At 37.8% G+C, this 18,513-nt stretch overlaps 1 protein-coding gene across 5 annotated transcripts in view; it reads left to right on the forward strand.

Moving 5' to 3' along the window:
• Positions 1-18,513, forward strand: part of TRAPPC9 (trafficking protein particle complex subunit 9) — a 493,542-nt gene that overhangs the window by 87,328 nt on the left and 387,701 nt on the right. For all 5 annotated transcript variants that reach the window (XM_057429745.1, XM_057429746.1, XM_057429748.1 and 2 more), the window contains one exon: positions 8,455-8,579. In XM_057429745.1, coding sequence (XP_057285728.1) covers positions 8,455-8,579 — 125 coding nt within the window. The remainder of the gene's footprint in view (positions 1-8,454; positions 8,580-18,513) is intronic.

An 18,513-nucleotide genomic window follows, 5' to 3' on the forward strand; every position in this document is an offset into this window, starting at 1 on the left:
GACATAGTACAGAAAGGATAAATTACTGTTGTTTCTGATGAGACACTTATCCAATTGGAAAATAAACTAAGTTATCAATCAGAATTGCTGATCTAATTCTTGTGTGTTGATGGTATACCATCTTGTAAAGAAAAATGTTAGATGTTCTTGTAGATTAAAAGAAGCAAAAACACATGAGTGGCTGTACAGGATCAGATCAGTGACCATCTGCTCCAATATCCTGGCTGTGATAGTGGCTAAGAACAGATGTCTGTGGGAGAATATAGAGAAAATCATGAACATACATGCTACTACTTTCCTTTAGGCTCTTGGGCCCCAACTAATGTTAACTTAGGAACTACCAAAGCCTGGTGTGTTTTCTTCTGGTTTTAGGCATAGTTAGTGGGTTTCTCTTTCATAAAGTTCTCTGGTCCCCCCATCAGCACTGTACAACATGCTGTCGCAAGAAGAATCACAGCTAAATTACTTTTAGCAGCTTGGCACTTAGTGGTATCCTTACATAACCTGGTTCTTGTATTGCAAGAAATGGGTAACAGTGCATCTTCTAAATATCAGACCTACAGTCATGATTTTATGCATTTCCTCATGTCATTGGCACAGTGGTCTCTTTTGCAGACTGAAGGTTTCTAACTGGCTTAGTTGTTCCTGGCATGTGAACAGTTCCATACTTTGATCAACCTTGTGCCTTTTGAACTCTTCCAGTTCTGTATGTCTGAGGTAGGCTGCACACACTATTTGAGAGGTGATCTATGTATTTCTGTAGTGATGTAATGATGCTCTGCATTTTGTTTTGTATTATTTTCCTTAGAATAATGCAGTAATGCACTATTTGTCATTTGCTTTTTTGACTGTTGCTGAATGTTGAGTTGATAGATTCATGAATCTGTGAACCATAGCTCCAGGATCTTGCTCCTGAAAATAGCAATATGCTGAGAGCCTTGTATTTCACATGTCAGTTTAGGATTGTTTTTTCCTATTTATTTATACTGAATTTCATTGGACATTTTATTGCCCAGTTGTTAGGTTTTGTAAGGTCCTAGCTGTGATGTCAGGAGCATGCCATTCTGTTGTGTTGTACAGGCTTTCATGCTGGGAATGGATTAATGCAAATACAGCCTAATAACCCACCAGATAGATAAACATTTAATTTGATTCTAGGGTTGCTACACTAGGTAAGGCAGGAGGAAGCAGTATGAGATTCATCTGCAGAAGGTGTTGGGACATCTAGTCTAGGCCATGCTTTGCCAATAAAGGTTGGACCAGATGATCCTTGAGGTACCTTCCAACCTTGTGCTCTGTGATTCTGTGATCTGCTTGGTACAGACAGGCTTAAGGAGCTTAAGCAATAAGGACTCAATCACCTGCTAAGGAGACCTAAAGAGGTCAATGGGATGCTCACATTATCAGCTTAATGAATTCTCCTTCCCAGTCCTTATACTTTAATTTCTGAAATCCAGTATTTTCCTGATGCTACATGGGAAAAGAGCAGTAGCTGCTCTGTCTTGATTGCATTATACATGGTATCTTATTAGTAGGAAGCAGTCTTAAAAAATGCTTCTGTTATATAGGACTAGTGTTTTCCAAGTAAATGAATTAATCTACAATGAACACTTCGTTATGTAAAATGTTAGTGTTCATTCATTCTGTGTATAGGGAACAGAGGCAGGTGTGAGAATATTTACGTTCATAAACTCATTAAAGGAACTAATGAATTACACACTAAGAGAGAAGCAGATCTATGCCTTAAGTCACTCCTTCCCTTCCCTGGGGGAGAAAAGGTAGCAGAGAGATAATAGCATATGTCTAAAAGCAGTCATCTTGGATATTTATTTTAATATCGGTATGCAAGACCATTCTATGTTTCATACCCACTTTGTTGCTGTTCTGTTTAAAAGACTAGAGTTTATCTACTTAAAAGTATAGCTACCCTTATATAGCATGTAGACAACAGGTTTCTTTGGAAGAAAGATACCTGGTTTTGAATTTAAATGAAGTCTTGACAAGTCTTCTGAAGAACTAAGTAGCCTAGAGGACTCTGAGAATAATGGTATAACTGATGATGATGACGATGGAGGTCCTCAGAGATCTTTTACATCATTTACATGTTACTGTGCTTGGTTTATGTATTACATTTGATCGTTCAGAATATTCTTTCAAAGTGATGTTAATCTCAAAGAAGTTTTTATCTCTGTGGTTTGAAGATGAATCATCTTGTCTAATAATCTGACTGTTAGAAAGTGTTTTTTTTAATAACAGTATGCAAGTGCTATGGGACCTCAGCCTGTATAGCACCCATCCAGTACCTAGGGGGGCCAAAAAGAAAGCTAGAAGGGGAATTTTTACAAGGGCATGTAGGGACAGGACAAGGGTTAATGACTTTAAACTGAAAAAGGGTAGGTTGAGGAAGAAGTTCTTCCCTGTGAGGATGCTGAGGCGCTGGCACAGGGTGCCCAGAGAAGCTGTGGCTGCCCCATCCCTGGCAGTGTTCAAGGCCAGGTTGGACACAGGGGCTTGGAGCACCATGCTCTAGTGGAAGGTGTCCCTGCCCGTGGCAGGGGTTGGAACTGGATGAGCTTTAAGGCCCCTTCCAACACAAGCCATTCTGGGATTTTATGACTGATTCTATAATCAGTAGTACCAGCCACTATACAAATATGTTATAAGAGATGTTTCAGGCCCCAAATCTTTACGATGTAAATAGCTAAGGCAGACACGATGCAAATAACAATAAATTTTGCTCCTGGCACATACAGGCTAATTGACCTGCCATCCTGTTATGCTGTTTCCTTGCTGAGGCACTTTATTTTAGCATCTAATGCAGTATGCATGAATAATCTCTAGTCTGTGAATGTGAATTTCTTTACACTTCGTTTGTTTCTTTTGTTGCATTCACCCTTATTCTAAATTTAGCTTCCAACTCTAGTTAGTTCAAACCTCAGGAAGGAATCATTACTTACACTGCATTTGCTATTGTTAATGATTATTACCATCTTCAAATGTAATGCAGTCTTGAAGAAGTGCTTAGTCTGCTATCTGTTGTCTCTGCCCTGCTCCTTGGAGCCAGAGGGTTGATGCATTCCCAGTAGCTCTGCCTGGAGTGCTGCTGCCTGTGGTCTCTGGTGTGACAGTCTTTGGTGTGTTTTCAAGAGAGGGAAGGAACTGCATCTTAATGTCTCCCTGTACTGGGAAGGGTGAAGTGGATTGTATTACCTTGGAATTCTATCCCCTTCTGTGTTATTCCCCTCTTTGTTGCAGACAGCATGTTGCTAAAATTCTGTATAATTCCAGCAGAATACATGATGGATCTTTTTTTTTTTTTCCTAGGAAAGAAAAAGGCCTGTTCTGGTTTGCATTTGGCAAGAATACTCATTCTCCTGTCTGAAGTTCTTTATTTGTGCATGCTGAATGTGCATTAAAACTGTTCCAGTATTCTTAAGAGAATTTGCCTACCAGGAGGCTTTTTGTTTTGAAATTTCTATCAGGCAGTGGATTGACAAAAAAACAAATGGGTTGAGGGACCATTTAGTTTTCATATTTTATGCTCAAGTTATGTACTTTCCCAAACCTATCGTATCTCTTGGGTTATTATTTCAGACTGTTAAAACATTCATGTAAAGATTCAGTAACTACAGTGGTTTTATGTTTTTTAATACGTGGTGATTAGCCTTGACTGAGGGACCTCCCAGCTGCTTGTTCATGCCCCATCTTGGAATCATAGAATCATAGAATAGTTAGGGTTGCAAAGGACCTTAAGATCATCCAGTTCCACCCCCCTGCCATGGGCAGGGACACCTCACACTAAACCATGTCACCCAAGGCTCTGTCCAACCTGGGCTTGAACACCACCAGGGATGGAGTATTCACAACTTCCCTGGGCAACCCATTCCAGTGCCTCACCACCCGCACAGTGCTCCATCCCTGGCGGTGTGCAAGTCCAGGTTGGACAGAACCTTGGGTGACATGGTTTAGTTGGAAGTTGATGATCTTAAGGTCCTTTCTAACCCTAACTATTCTATGGTTCTGTGATTAGAATGGGAGAAAAGCTGTCCCATGTCGGCAGTTTCTTCAGTGTTCAGTCATCAGGTTGTAGATGTCCAGGTTTAGCTCCCTTCGTAAACTCTCCCTCATTCAGATACAAAACCTCTATTCTCGTGTGGCGTGCTGTGAAAGTGGCTAATGAAGTTAAATTGACAATTTACTTAACATTTGAGAGGGGATAGGAAATGCTGGTAAGAGATTTTGCTCTGTTGTGACAGCAGTGATTGCGAAGTTGGAAAGGCGCGTTGTATTTTTGCAGTTACCATGGAAAAAGTGTTGGTCATGTGCTGTTACCATGGAAATATTCAATGTAGATTCTAGAAATTAGGAAGATTTCTGGACAGAGTAGAAAGACAATTGTTCTTTTTATAGTAAAAGGCTGCTCAAACTGCTTGACAGTATGAACTGATGAAAGGAAACTGCGGAGGATTTAGCATCTTCATACCTCTGAACTTTGTGAGAAAAAATAAAACATGTAAAATCTCAAAAAATATAAATATCAAGTGATTTGAAACTTGCGGTGAACTGCTTCATTGATGCTCTAATTGATGCTCTCAGTCACCTCTTCTCTTACACCAGAGTTTGCAACCTACCAGGCCTTTTAACAGAATGCGTTACCCCATTCTGCGGCGGCTACTTACTGTCTTGCAGAGGAGCTGGACAAGGTTTAACCACCTTTGCTGCCTGCTTAAAAACCAGAAAACGTTAAATAATTAAACAAAAACATTGCTGGCAGCAGAACATTGTTTTTTGTTCTCTGTGGAGAAGTCCCCTTGAACAGTCAAAGATGCGAAGGGTGAGTCATTTGAAGTATAGCGCAATGCCTTGCAGTAGGCTCTGTGTTGTATGCCATATTGGAGCTCCACAAACTTCAAACAGAAAGGTCGATCACTACAGTGATTACCTTAGACATTGCTTTTAGCCTGGAGCAGAATAGATGCTTCCTTTACTGTAGCGCCTCCTTTTGCAGGTACAGTGCAGGATTAGAAAATTCCTTCTTCCTTCTTCCGCAGATTAAATGTTTAAGCTAACCTTTTCCCCGAGAGAATGAAAATAGAATGGGTTTTTAAAAGATAAAACAGTTTAAAAAGACATTAGTTGTATGTCCATGATGTTGTTTCAGGTATTATCTATTCCTTTCTCAAATAAAGGAAAACTTGTGCCTTTTATATAAAATGAAAAATCTAATGCCATGCAGTTCTTCATGCTTGGTTTTCATGTTTTGCTTTGCAGTTTTGCACACAAATCAGTGACAACTTTTGCTCTGGATACAGAACTGGCCAAAATCATTCATCAATTTGAAAAGAATATTTTTCCTCAAGTAAACCCTTTTTATTCTCATTAAAAATAGTGTCTCAAATAGATTTATGCTGAGTTGTGTTGGCAGGCTGTCTTGAATTTATTAGCATATTATTGCCTCAAAACTTAGGCTAATAAATACATTCGCGTCAGTATCAGTTGGCTTTTAAGAGATTCTAAGAGCTGGTCTAGGAGTGGCTTGATACTCGTTATTTCTTGTGTAAGTCAGAAATAAAATACTTCCTAGCCTGTGGAGAATTCTTTCATGCTCTCATTTCACTTTGTTTTCTCTGCTCTTTATAGGTTAGATCAGTGTATGATTTTATATAGATATAAGAGAAAAGACTTTCCTAATTTTAGTTGAATATTCATAAAAACTAGGTTTAGCTGATGTGCTGTCCAGTTTTCCAAGAGAGACGATTGTCTTCCCATGTGTAGCTACTGTGTTCAAACACCACTACCCCTTCTGATTTTTGTATCAGTTAGATGCTGCTGATGGATTTTTCTGCAGTGGACCCACATGGAACAAATATGTTTCAATATTTAATATTAAGGAATACTCTTAGTTTCAGTGTTCATAGAATTTAAAAGAAGAATTCAAACAATAAGGAAAACTAGGCTAATGCTACGAATGTTTCAAAGTAGTACAGTGTGGACATGTTCCTCTCATGCTCTGGTTGCTCTCTTTTGTTTGGGTTGGTTTGGGTTTGTGTTTGTTTGGTTCTGCTCTAAAGTGTAAGTTAGTAACCACTTAAAGTGGAAAAGAAGCAGTGATGATGGAACAAGAAGGTGAGCTGGGGTTTGGCCTACATGATCTCCAAAGCTTCCTTCTAACCAAAACCATTCTATGAAATGCATGGGTTATCACACAAGCTGGTAATTGAAATATAAACCTTTGGGATGTGTAACTGGAACCACTGTTGCTTGAATCTGAGACATTATGATACCTTATCTTGTTCTTAATCTATGAGGCTATCGAGAACATGGAACAGGTATTACATCATCTATTTCTCTTACTTTGATAAATCTGTGCGAGTCACTTCAACGTCTGCCCCGTAACAGTAACCTGTTAATAAATTTGCTGCTGAACTGTTTAAAGCAGTGTTTGCAGATGCATAATCAAATTCATGCATGGGAAGTTTTGATTAATTCTTAGTAAATCTGCATTGCACGAGCAGGATGTTCTCCCTTGCCTGTCCTGCTTTCTTCCAGTAGCTGAGATACAACAGGGTATTCAAGACATTGGGGATATGTGTGACCAAAGATACAACCCTGGAATATAGGGTATTAGTCTTCCACTTTGAAATCCTATCAGGCTGTCCACTGAGGAGAACTTGATCTGTGCTGGCTGCCTGAAGGTGGCTGGAAATTAATCTGACAGGCAAAAATTTATTTAATTAAAAATTCAATTCATTAAAAGATTAATTAATCTGGCTGGAATTAATCTGCGTGCTTCCATCAGATGGTTGGCCACCCAGATTAATTTAGGAAGACTGCAAGTTTTGTGGTCCTGTAAATTCGTGAGGGGCTTTGTTGTATTTGCATCTTACATCTAACAAAACTCTAAATGCCTGGTCTTAATGTATAGTACATAATGTCTGCTCATACAGAGCTTTTTTTCTGTTCTTATACTGCCTGGTGATCTCACTATAATTCCTGATTTAGAATTGCTGCATTTAGTGACTAAAGGCTCTGTCTACATTAAGATGAGGCAGTAGGAATGGATTGATATGTAGAAGCACTTGGTGCTAAAGCTCTTGCATTTCACTGGGGTAATTCAGATAATTTACCTGTGTCCATACTTACTCTGGCTCTCTGTATAAGGGATCTCCTCTGCCTGTGACCCAAATTTGTCTGGAGGGCTGCTTGTTGGTGCAGACTATTATGCCCCATTAGGAATTGGAGTATGTGACCTGTATGTACCCTGGGATTGAAGTCTTTGGTTTTGTTTTCTTTACTCCAAGAAGAATCTATTTTGTACACACTGAAACTGCTCTGCAAACCCAAGTACATGGGGGTGACGATGATATTTGCTTCAAAACCATACCACCAAAACATGAGGTGTAGCAATGGGAATGGAATGTGATACCAGCAAATACAATTTGATCGGAGCAGTTTCAAACCATGAAATCCCTTTGGGTTTTGTGTAGTAATTTGGTGTTTCCCACATGTTTAGATAGCTCCAGTATGTGAGGTTTTGCTTGTATTTCAGTGGTGTTTGTGGATTGCTGTTTCTGTGCACAGCATAAAGGAACAAAATCCTGCTCTTTGGACTACGTGTAAATCTAAATAATAAAAATTGTGAGTCTAGTTTTAGTGTATGTTACAACTTAAGTATTTTATTTTTTCTTTTTTTGTTCTTACTGTTTTTGATTCAATTTTCACACAATTTAATAGTTTGTGCTTAGAATATAGCTTTGGTAGGATGAGAAACGTAAATACGCCGCAGTGTATTAATTTAACTTCAAGTTATACAAGCTTGGCAGCAATAAAAGTTGCTACTAAGTTGTCATATTGTCTTTTATTGCTCTGCCTTATGCCAGTACACAGACTGGTAGTAAATGCCAAACTGAGGGCATTGCTCTAAGAATATAATTTCTGTTAAGCTTTTTCTTGGTTATTAAAATGCAAAGCTCAGTTTCTATTCTGCTTTTCTTATACATGAGAAATAGTTTATGTATTACATCAGTAGATGGTGCAGAATGTGACTCCTCTATTTTCTATTATTTTCCACAGTATGTACTTGAAAAAGGTATCCTAAGGGCTCATGTTGGAATTTAGTTTAAAAGATACTAAGCAACTGATAGGGCCACTCTCATGGAAAACAAACATTTATTCTTGTTATCTTTTAATATGATAAACATTAAACCTAATTTGATATTATTAAGACATCTCTGTTGCAATATTCCAATTGCAGTGACCTTCAGTGAGTTTTTGTTCTATTACTCTTTGAGTATATTTGGCTTCTAGAGAAAAATGTGTCAGAATAATCTTTTTGTTTTGCCTTTTTGTATAAAGCCTGAATTTGGTGTATTTTCTCTCCCTTTGATGATAAATTTGTTCCAATAAAACAGAACATTAGACAACCAAAAGTAATTTCATTTATTCTGTTCCCAGATGGAATCAGTGTTAGTGGACTTCCACTCTCCAGTCCTTTTCGGCAGGTTGTCAAACCGAGAGTAGAGACTAAACCTATTAATCCCCAAGAAAGCAGCAAAGCTGGTGACTTCAGTCATGTGAAGGTAAGTGAGTGACATCAGAATAAGTAATAAACGTGGTGTTTATAGGGCTGTGTTATGGTTTGTTCTGTGATTAAAAATAAAGGTTTCTTTGCTTCATAAATATTTCCTTTGTTTTTTTTTTAAGAACAGCTTGATGTTTTGTGTTTGGGCTGCTCCATTAGAGCAAACAGACAAAAAGCTCTAACAGGAGGAGTTGTGGAGTTGGTTATCAGTATGGTATACTCAAGGAATTATCAGTTCTTCGCCTTATGTTGCTTTCTTATGCTGCGTACTCTGAAGGAAGGTGCTTCTGAATGAATTCTTGGTTTTGTTGTTTTGAAATGTATGGAAGATTGTTGTACCTTCTAAGCTGTTTGGGATCAAAGTCTTGCCTTCATACTTCTGGAAGGAAGCCTTTTAGAGGTGTTCTTATAAGTAATAGAATAGTTGAGAGAGCCAAAAGGAAAGTAAATAGAAGTAGCAGGATGAAAGAACAATCGTGTAGGTAGAAGCTGCCCTGTGCTTAGTGAGAGAGACTTTTCCCTGGGGTAAGCTGCTGTTTGTTTTTGATCTTGCCTGTTGGACATGTGAACTTCCTATTCTCAGCAGTGCAATAAGAACAGCTTCATACTGGCCAGAGTTGCAGAAGATATAATTTAAAGTGATGATAACAAAGAATGTCAAAAATAATACTGTAGAACTTCACTGGTCTCTTCCATGGCTTTGGCGGATGTTTTGCATGCCTTGCAGTACTTGATACGTTTCCTGCATGGGTCTGTATTCTCTGTCCATTCAGACAGAATTTAGATTGAGTTTTGTACAATGCAGTACATGACCTAGTGTGCCTTTGGCTGAGAAGCAAACATCAGCCTTGCTTTTCTCAGTAATTTGCTTTGCGTGTGAATTTGCATTCTTTTTGGTGAGATATTTTTTACAATTCTATTTGATCAATAAACAGGTGAAGCTGTTAATTTTTAAGTATATTTCTTTTAGACCATTAGCACTGCTAATTCATCATCACTTGATGCTGCAGTACCGGAAGAATGGTGACAGCATGTGACGGATGATAAAAAATTAGGAAAGCCTTTCTTTGTATTTTATGACATAGCAAGGTATTTCCCAATTGCTCGTAAGTATAAATCGGCATGACTGAGGAAACAATTTAATACTTCAGTGGGTAAAATGTCCAGTATTAACTTTTAAGCTTAGAGGTTTGTGTAGTATGTCTGATCTATAGACACGTCTGACTTAGGGAAGCAAGGGGAATGTTATGTGGAAATAGGACTAAAACTCCAGAAATGGAAAACTTCTTTGCACTAAATACATGGAAAAAACCACCCCATTTTGGTGCCCTTTTTCCTTGTCAGCCAGTTGTCCTGGCAACCAAGAAGTTGCTGGTTCACAGTGATCTATGTGATTGTGTTACAAGAGTGTTGAAGAGCTGTAAAGCAGTAACTTAGTTTTTAATGGTGTACAGTGAAACAGTCTGGATGGAATACATGTGCTTGATTCAGTTTTTGGGTATCTGGAATGAATTCTCAGTTACTCAGTTGGCATTTTATGATGGAAGGATCTTGCAGGTCATCAAATCTGTGTTCAGTAGAGAATATACATTCCAATAGTATTAAGGGGTTCCTTGCTCTGTAAAGTTACCTGTGTTTTGAGCCTAACTATTAGGACTGCTGTACAGCTCCCATAGCCTGCCCCAAACTAACGATTTACCATGTTAACATCTACTCTAAACCAGGCTTAATCACTAACCTTGCTCTTTTTGTAATGTTTAGAAGAGGTGATTTTTAGAGCAGGTGGGAATAAAAATCAGGACAATAAAGAAGTCAGCAGGAAAAGCTCTGGGGGATGTTTATAAAGTTATATCTCTAATTACTTAAGTATTATCATTCTGATCCTGTATTTACAGAAAGCATCCATGGTAGGAAAAATAGGACTTAGTTTTCCAATATTTGTACGATTTGTCTGTTGTAGATGAGAGAAAACCACAGTAAGGTGGCACCATCTGTAGGGTGATTTACTGTTATGGCTTACTGCATTCTAACCAATGTCCATTTCTGTAATTTCCATTTCTGTTTGCAACATTAATAGAAGTAATAATCTTATCTCAGGTTTTCCCAACTAAACTCTTATAAACCAGTTACTTGCTATACCTAGATTTAAAATGCTTATGAAGTTTAGAACTATTTAGAAAGAAGTAGTTTTTCACCAGGCTATTCACATAATTAGGTCTCTGTATACATGGACATACATAGCTGGTACTGGGCAAATGAGGAGAAGAAATTACCTTTCATAACTGAAGAGATTACAGTTGTCTACTGAGATGGCTTCATTACATCCAGGTTTTTATTTCTGCAGTCTACTTCTTCTGTTTAATGCTGGCTATTTCTGTTAATGCCTTCTCTCTACTTTGACAGTCCTCCCTAATGGGAAGAAACAGAAGTACCACCAGTAGTTTAAAAACCTGTCAAATTCCAAATAAACTATCAGGCAGTTATTGTAAATAATTGAGTCTTCTATTCAAAGATAGTATTGGAATGTGTTCTGGTCCAGTTCTTTTGGCTGGGTTTTGAGGAATTTGCTTTATTTTGGGGTTTAACTTTCTTGGTTTTAGACTGGGTATCTTTCAGAGCACGCAGATACATGTTTGTCATCTAATGCAAACACTTTTGTTCAATCAGAATGTTGTTGTCCAAAATGTAGCAGGTTGGGATATATACAGAAGAGGTGATCCATAATTTCCTTTGAGTTTCAGTCACAATTTGATATTTATGAATCTTTCAGAGTTCCCTAGACCCTTCTTAAAAGATATTTCAGTTTCTCTGTTGGTGCAGAACAATTCAGTGCTTGTGGCCTACTGCCTGTGTCCTGCTCGGTGCGACTTGTGATTGATTGCTTGATTATGTTTTAAGGTTTATCTTGTAATAGTCAAGCCAATTACAGTCATTTGACAAGGACTAATGTGAGAAGCAAGTGGGAGTTCTTAAGTTAAGAAACGAGATTGATCTTAAACAATTTGTTTATGTAGTGAAAATGCTCTGCTGTCATTTATTCATGATTTAGCACTTTGTGTCTGTTGTGAATATTCAGGAGTAGTAGTTATTTTTCAGTCCTGCATACTGTGCAGAAGTAGTCTTCATATAAAGTTAATTTTTTGCAAATGAAACTTAACGTACATCAGTGCTTCTCTTGTTGCTGGCTCTGAAACGTCATTGTTTGGGTCTTTATAAGTCTAAATGCTTAAACCTTCCATCCCTACTAGTTTGCCTTACAATTTTGGTGCTTCAGTCTTGGATATTGCCAGCATTGCAGTTGAACATCTCTGCAATCTACAGTTTCAGTTTTGCTACAGGCTGACTTCTAATAAGCCAGTCGCTGGCTTCTGGAAATGACTGTTGTAATGATCTCATAAATTCGGTATAAAAATTGCTTTATGACTTCATCATAAAGCTTGCTTATACCCTCAAGCTGAATAGAATATTGTGGTGTAATACCATGATGTTCATACCATGGGGTAATACTAAGAGTTCAGATGTACTCTTTCCTGCTGTTTGCTACAGAGTAGTTGTGGTCAGCATTGTCTAAAAACCTCGCATCTGTAAAGCAGAGTGATTTAGTCCCTGCTTAGCTCTGCATTGCTGTGGTTATACTGGTACGTGAAACAGTCTGTTTTGAGGCTGAGTCTTACTTTTTGAGTACCACTGCAGTGTGTTTAGATATACAGCTGTTCTGTGTCTTAATGCAAAAGCTGCAGAGAGAAATTCAAACAAATCTCATAATCTCTCAGCAAACAATGTTATTTTTAACCTAGGGAAGTCTGTACTGGTTTTCATGCTTGAAAGCTGAAATTATTTGGCTTAGTCTAGTTCTCAGTGATGGAAGAAAGATGTTATTATTCCATGCCATGTATTATGGCCAAGAGGCTTAGAGATCAGTCTGATCCATGGAAATTTGTTCCTTAAAATCCCAGGGATTTCCGTCATATAATGATAATTCATTGGTTTTCTGGTTTTGTCACAAGGTGAAAAGGAGAATTATTCATCAAGGATCGATGTAGTGTCCATGGTTTCTTTGGAATAAATCTTCTGGGATTAAGAAGTGCTACATGACATTTGTTTTGAAATTTATATGTTCAGGAGAATTTGTCTCTGCATTCTGAACATGAGTTGTAGTTCCAGAGATTCAGCTGTAGAAACGGGAGAGGTTTGAGTTATCTCATGGACCTACTCTGTTCCGGCACTCTCAATAAATGGTAGGAGGTGTTAAAATATGGTAGGTAGAGTTAATATAATTTAATACACTCTCTTTAGTGTATCTTTTCTGTCTTAGAAGTGTATAAAAATGAGTTACAGGCCTTAATTTGATTTTTTTTTTTTTTTTCCATGTAGTTTTCAGGCTCTGCTCTTCTGGCATGGAAGTAAGCTGTTGACTGAGCTAAATTTTGTATTGTTAATGTTTTTAGCTCAAACTCCTTTAACCCATAATCCTTAAATCTAAGTTTAAGCCCTTACACAAAACAAGTTGGATTTTTTTTTAACTTTTAAATAATTCTCAATCCTGATGAAGTTAGTGGGGATGTTGAATCTGCAGAATTGAAGTTGAGATTCCTTCTTTCTGGTTCTCTGTGATCTTAGGCACATATGTACAAACCAGGTTTAGATGTTCTGCTTCCACATTGTCTTGTTTTGGAATTCAGTACTATGCTTGGAAATTCTGCGGCCCTGAGTTTTCCTTCAGGATTAAACATGTCAAGTCTTATGAAGAAAAAATAAAGGGAAGACACAAGTCTCTGTGTTTCCCTAATAACTTTCAAGCCTTTGAAGAAGAAGATAAAACCCCCAAAGTTCTTTCATTTCCCAAGTGGATTTTTTTAGTAAAATAATATATATTTTTTTAATGATTTATTGATGTTTGAGAGATATGTGCTGGAAAGACATTCGTATTTCCTGAAGTCTGCTTAGATTGGACCCTTGAGCAAAATCAGTCTTTGCCAGGTATGGAAGGTGTTTTTTGTTGCCTTCGTGGCCAAGAATTACTGTTTCCTTTGAGGTAAAGTGAATAATAAAAGTAGAGTTGTTCTGTGAAAAGGAGAGTGGGCTGAATTCTTGGTGGTTGGTACCTGTCTGGCAAAACATGAGTGTCATCTGGGTTTGGATGAAAGCCTGAAGTTTTTGAGTAGTCTGTGTCCAATGCTCCTAACTTTCCTTCCTTGTGCAGTTTGACATTGCTGGTATTCCTTTAAGTGCTTTTGGGTTCTAGAAGTAGTTAGTTGAGTATTCAGCACTATTTCTGCTCACCAGCCCTGTTCCTCTTCTGTGAATTGTTCCACAAAGAAATGAACACTCTGCTGTGCCCTAGAGAGGACTGTTTTTCAGAACACTAAGATTGAATTAAAGCTATTCTCTAGAGCGATGGGAAAAAATATTTGCTGCTCCCCCCTGGAATTGAGTAAATTCAATTCATTTATCTCATCTGGTATTTTACTTTAAGTCTTACCACTGTAGTACCTGCAATTTCAATCCAACACATTTTACAATTTGAAGTACTTATTTTTACCATTTTATTTGACATGAAAGAAGTATTAAAAACTTTGTGTAGTACTGGTAGAAAAATGTGTATAGATTCACTGTCTGCTTGTCAAAAGCACTGTTTCCTCTGGACTTTTCTCATTGTCACTCAATAATAAACAAGAGTTGATAGTCTGCTTATACCCAAACAAATGTCTCATCAAGGCTAGTTACAGCAGGTACAATCTACTCTATCAACCACACTTCATCTATCTTTCTGCCTTGTGTAAAGATGAACTAAGAAAAATTAAAGTTGACATCAACACAATAAACAGTTTATGTCAGCAGTAAGAGACTCTGCAGTTGTGAGAGCTTCTTTACTGAGGGGACATCATTGGTCTTTTTACTCAATGGCAGTAAAATCCCATTGCTGTAGTTAGGATGTGTCAGTATTACACGAGATGGACAATTTCTGCTAGTCTTTCATCAGCTTGCCAGCCTACGTTTGAATCATTAATATAGTCAATGAGCATCAACAGCAGACATCATTTGTATAGATGTTACCTGTGCTCAGCATGTTCCAGTGCTGTCATACTGGAAATATTTCTGACCAAAGGAGTTCCCTCTGAGCATCTGTTGTAATTTGGAAGGTAATGTGGAAGAACCCATTTGGGATGGGGATACCCTGAGATCACTGTGAAGTCAAAGATTACTTTGGATTGTTGTACTTGGGATCATGGTAGTGCCTAAGAAATGCTGTCTACAAAACCAGAACAGCAGTAAGTGGTTATTTGCATAATGACATCACAGTAAGAAAGCAGAAATGCTTAATATTAAAGTACACTTCATGTCTACTACATGATGCCTTCTTGTATAGAAGGGCATCAGCTGTGTGGAAAGTGAAGGGAAAAATGGAGGGGAAGGTGACTGGGTTAAAGTAATGGAGAAAAGGTAATGATGGGCTTATGTGAAGACTTGCTAAGGTGGAAACTTGAAGTGGGGAGAGGGTTGGAGCAAATGTTTAGAATAGGGTGCTGAAAATCCAGACAGCTCTGTAAGAAATTTAAGGAATGATTAGAAATTGAGATGTTTGAATGCCCTACTTGCATTGGATGTTACATTTCCTCGCAACAACTCTTCCAGAGGACAGAGATCATCTGTAGCCTAGATAGAGCTTTCGGAATGTAAAGTGCTGTGTGCCACATGGTCAGATGTCACAAATGCAGAATACCTCTGTAGATGTATACCTCAGTTTTGCTCTTGAGAGTTCTTGCATGTTTAATTTTCCTCTCTTAATAAGAACAGATCAGCTAGGTCAGGCAGGGGGTTTAGACCAAAGACTACTCTTTATTTCAGGTGGCTTATATACATGTTGCTCAATCTGTGTACTGCTTGTGTTGTGGATCCTTTAGTAATGAAGAGACGTTGCAGTAGTCCTTGAGATTGCTTCTTCCAAATGGAGACTGTTTCAGCACCAAGAGTACAGTTGATCAGACCTCTGATAGACCTACTCCACTTAGTAGACTTAGTTCACAGCAGTGGACTGCCTTTTGTTGGTACTCAGCCTCCGTGCTCACGCTTTGGATTTGGTCTGAATATCTAATTTAAAGCAATTTTTTTTGTCTCTCCTGCAGGTGGATTTTGATTCATTGTATGTACTCCTAAAAGAGAGTATTACCATCCATGTCTGACTCAGAAGCTCTGTAGCGTATTGGATATCATGCTGTGCTTCAGCTAATGAACCCTTTCTTTAAAACCCTGCTTATTTTATTCATAGTGCTATACTTTGACTGCATGTCTTCTAGTTCTTAACAGACTCATGTTCAGTTATATCAGGTTCTGGACCAAGTGAGCTCAAGTATGTTTATGAAAAAAGCTGTAGGTAACATCTAAAGATCTGTTTTATTCCTAAGTGCAAAAAATCTTAGCCTGAAACACAAGAATTCTTCCAGAATGATTTACCTGAAGATGTGGGAGAGGCTTGCATTCTGTTCCAACTAGAGACTCTTTCAAGCATCTGATATTTAGATTTCATTCATAATGGAAATTCTGGATATTCTGGTTAACTTTATAGACAAATGTATTTACATGCTTCATCCTTACAGAGATTTCATAGAATCATAGAATGGTTTGGATTGGAAAGGACCTTAAGATCATTCAGTTCCAGCCCCCTGTCGTGGGCAGCGATGCCTCACACTAGACGAGTTTGCTCAAAGCTCTGTCCAGCCTGACGCTGAACATTTCCAGGGATGGGGCATTCACATCTTCCTTGGGCAGTGTATTCCAGTGCCTCTCCATTTATGTGCATTGATAAACATGGAATTTTGCCATGCTCACTTAGACTGAACTCGTGATGATAATTTCTAAGGTTTTAGCTTAATCATCAGTGTGTAATTGGCTGGGAGAAGGCAGGTGCTCTGATGGGAAAGCATGCTGTCAGAAGCTGAAATGCACCAGAAAGCAGACCTGTGGAGACCAAATGAGAGGGCAGCTCTGATCAGCTGGAGGATTATCCAGTGCCTACATAAATTGATCCAGTGAAGTTACTATATGTGCTTCTGAAACTAATCAAGATTATATTTCAACCCTTGTGAGTGTGAAATTACATGCAGAGACTGTCATAAGTTAACTGTAACCTACATGAAGTTATTGTTCCTGACACAACAAAGTAGCTATTTAATGATCAGTATCAGAGAGAATTTTACTCAAATCTTTAGATCTGGGCATAGAAAAAAATTTTGCACTGTATCAGATTAGAGTTTAGATTATAAAGCATATCTTGTATTAAACAGTTGGAGAAAAGTTGGAGGTTTATTAAAAGTAATCTTATGGATTTGGATTATTCTTTTCTGTAAAGCAGAATTCTGAATATAAGGAATAGATGGAATCAGGCTTTGCATTTCATTCTGAAATTGCCGTTATTTCATCTATTTCAATATCCTGGTACTACGTAGTATGACACGCAGTTGTCCTCAGTTGAGCATCTGTACATTCCATTTAGTAGCTTTTCATTTTCCAGTTTTCCATGTAAGTTTCCTAAAATTCTTGGCTGCACTTTCATTTTTAGCTAGATATTTAGACCTTAATCCTTTTAACTGTGCTCTAATACAATCAATATTCTAAAAACTTGCTTGAACAATTTTTGTCGTCCATAATTGAACTTGTGCAGTTCTGTTGGTGCCTTAGCAATGCTAAGGGCCTTCCATCTGCACTTCTTCAGCTTGCCTTTCATCTGGTTAATTCAGCCTTTTGTTTCTCCACTTTCTCTTTTCACCTTGTAGGTTTTAACTTGAAACTCCATGCTAAGATCTCTTCACCTTCATCCTCATAGCTGTTAGTTTATAACTTCAGAGCCTATAGATAACATATGGATTCAGATAAGGTGAATCACATAGCAAAACACATCGCAAATAAGTCCTGCTCATGCCTAACAAGGCACTTTTTAGTATCTTTGCTTCTTGTTTTGACCCTAAAAATAAGGGAGACTGCTTTGTTATAGCTCTGGAAAACTGCTACCTGGAGAAAATAACTTTTCTAAGTGATTTAGTAAGAAAAGTAAGTTTACATGCAGCATTGTGAGTGTACATTATATTTCCTTTGACTTAGACCCTAATAATGATGCTGTATTACTGTTATAAATCTTCCCCTGAAACAATAACAAATGACCTGCCTCACAAAATCATTCTGATGTGACAGACTTAACCACATGAGCTTATAAACAGTCATTTAGGATAAAAACAAAGTGTTCTCCAGAAGATCAGTTTGTGAGAAAGGAGGCATGATCTCCAAATTATGGTAACTGGAATGCTTATTCCATAAATGTGATACCACTTTGGATCCTGTGCAGGAATTGCATCCTGGTCATCTTCCTTCACATCCCAAACTGCCTGTTCAGGCTTTAATTTCATTGCTAGGTAGTGGTAACACACAATGTCTCCATCCTTATTGTATTCATTTATGTAGCTCCTGCACTTTTTATTTATACTTCTTGTCTAGAGCCTATTACCAATAACTTCTCTGAATATATGGAAAAGACATGGATAAGAAAGGGTGATTAAGGTTATTTTTCCTCTCTTTGGAGCATTCTGAACATTTAGTTCTTGCATTATAAAATAGTCAGGTTCAAAAAGTAATGATCTAAAAGTTTGCTGCTGAAGTTGATTTCAACCTCATGTTACATTTTTGCTTAAATATTGCTCATGCTTCATATGATAATCTGTTCTTGACAAATGCTTGGTGGAGCTTTTGTGAAATTCCATAGATTTTTATCCATTTAATCTTTTTTCTGTGGTCTTCTAACCACCAGGACCTATTGCACTGGTGAATAATGAAGAATAGCTTTTCTGAAGGCTGAGACAAACACTGTGCCATAGACAGGACTTTCTTAGCAGCATGTGCTTGATTAGTTTAAAATGGCTCAGGTTTTAGTCTGTTGTTTT

The sequence above is a fragment of the Pezoporus wallicus genome, unplaced genomic scaffold (assembly GCF_028554395.1).
Source record: "Pezoporus wallicus isolate ANWC-B61680 ecotype Strahan unplaced genomic scaffold, APGP_CSIRO_Pwel_v1 contig_7545, whole genome shotgun sequence".
Taxonomy (NCBI): domain Eukaryota; kingdom Metazoa; phylum Chordata; class Aves; order Psittaciformes; family Psittacidae; genus Pezoporus; species Pezoporus wallicus.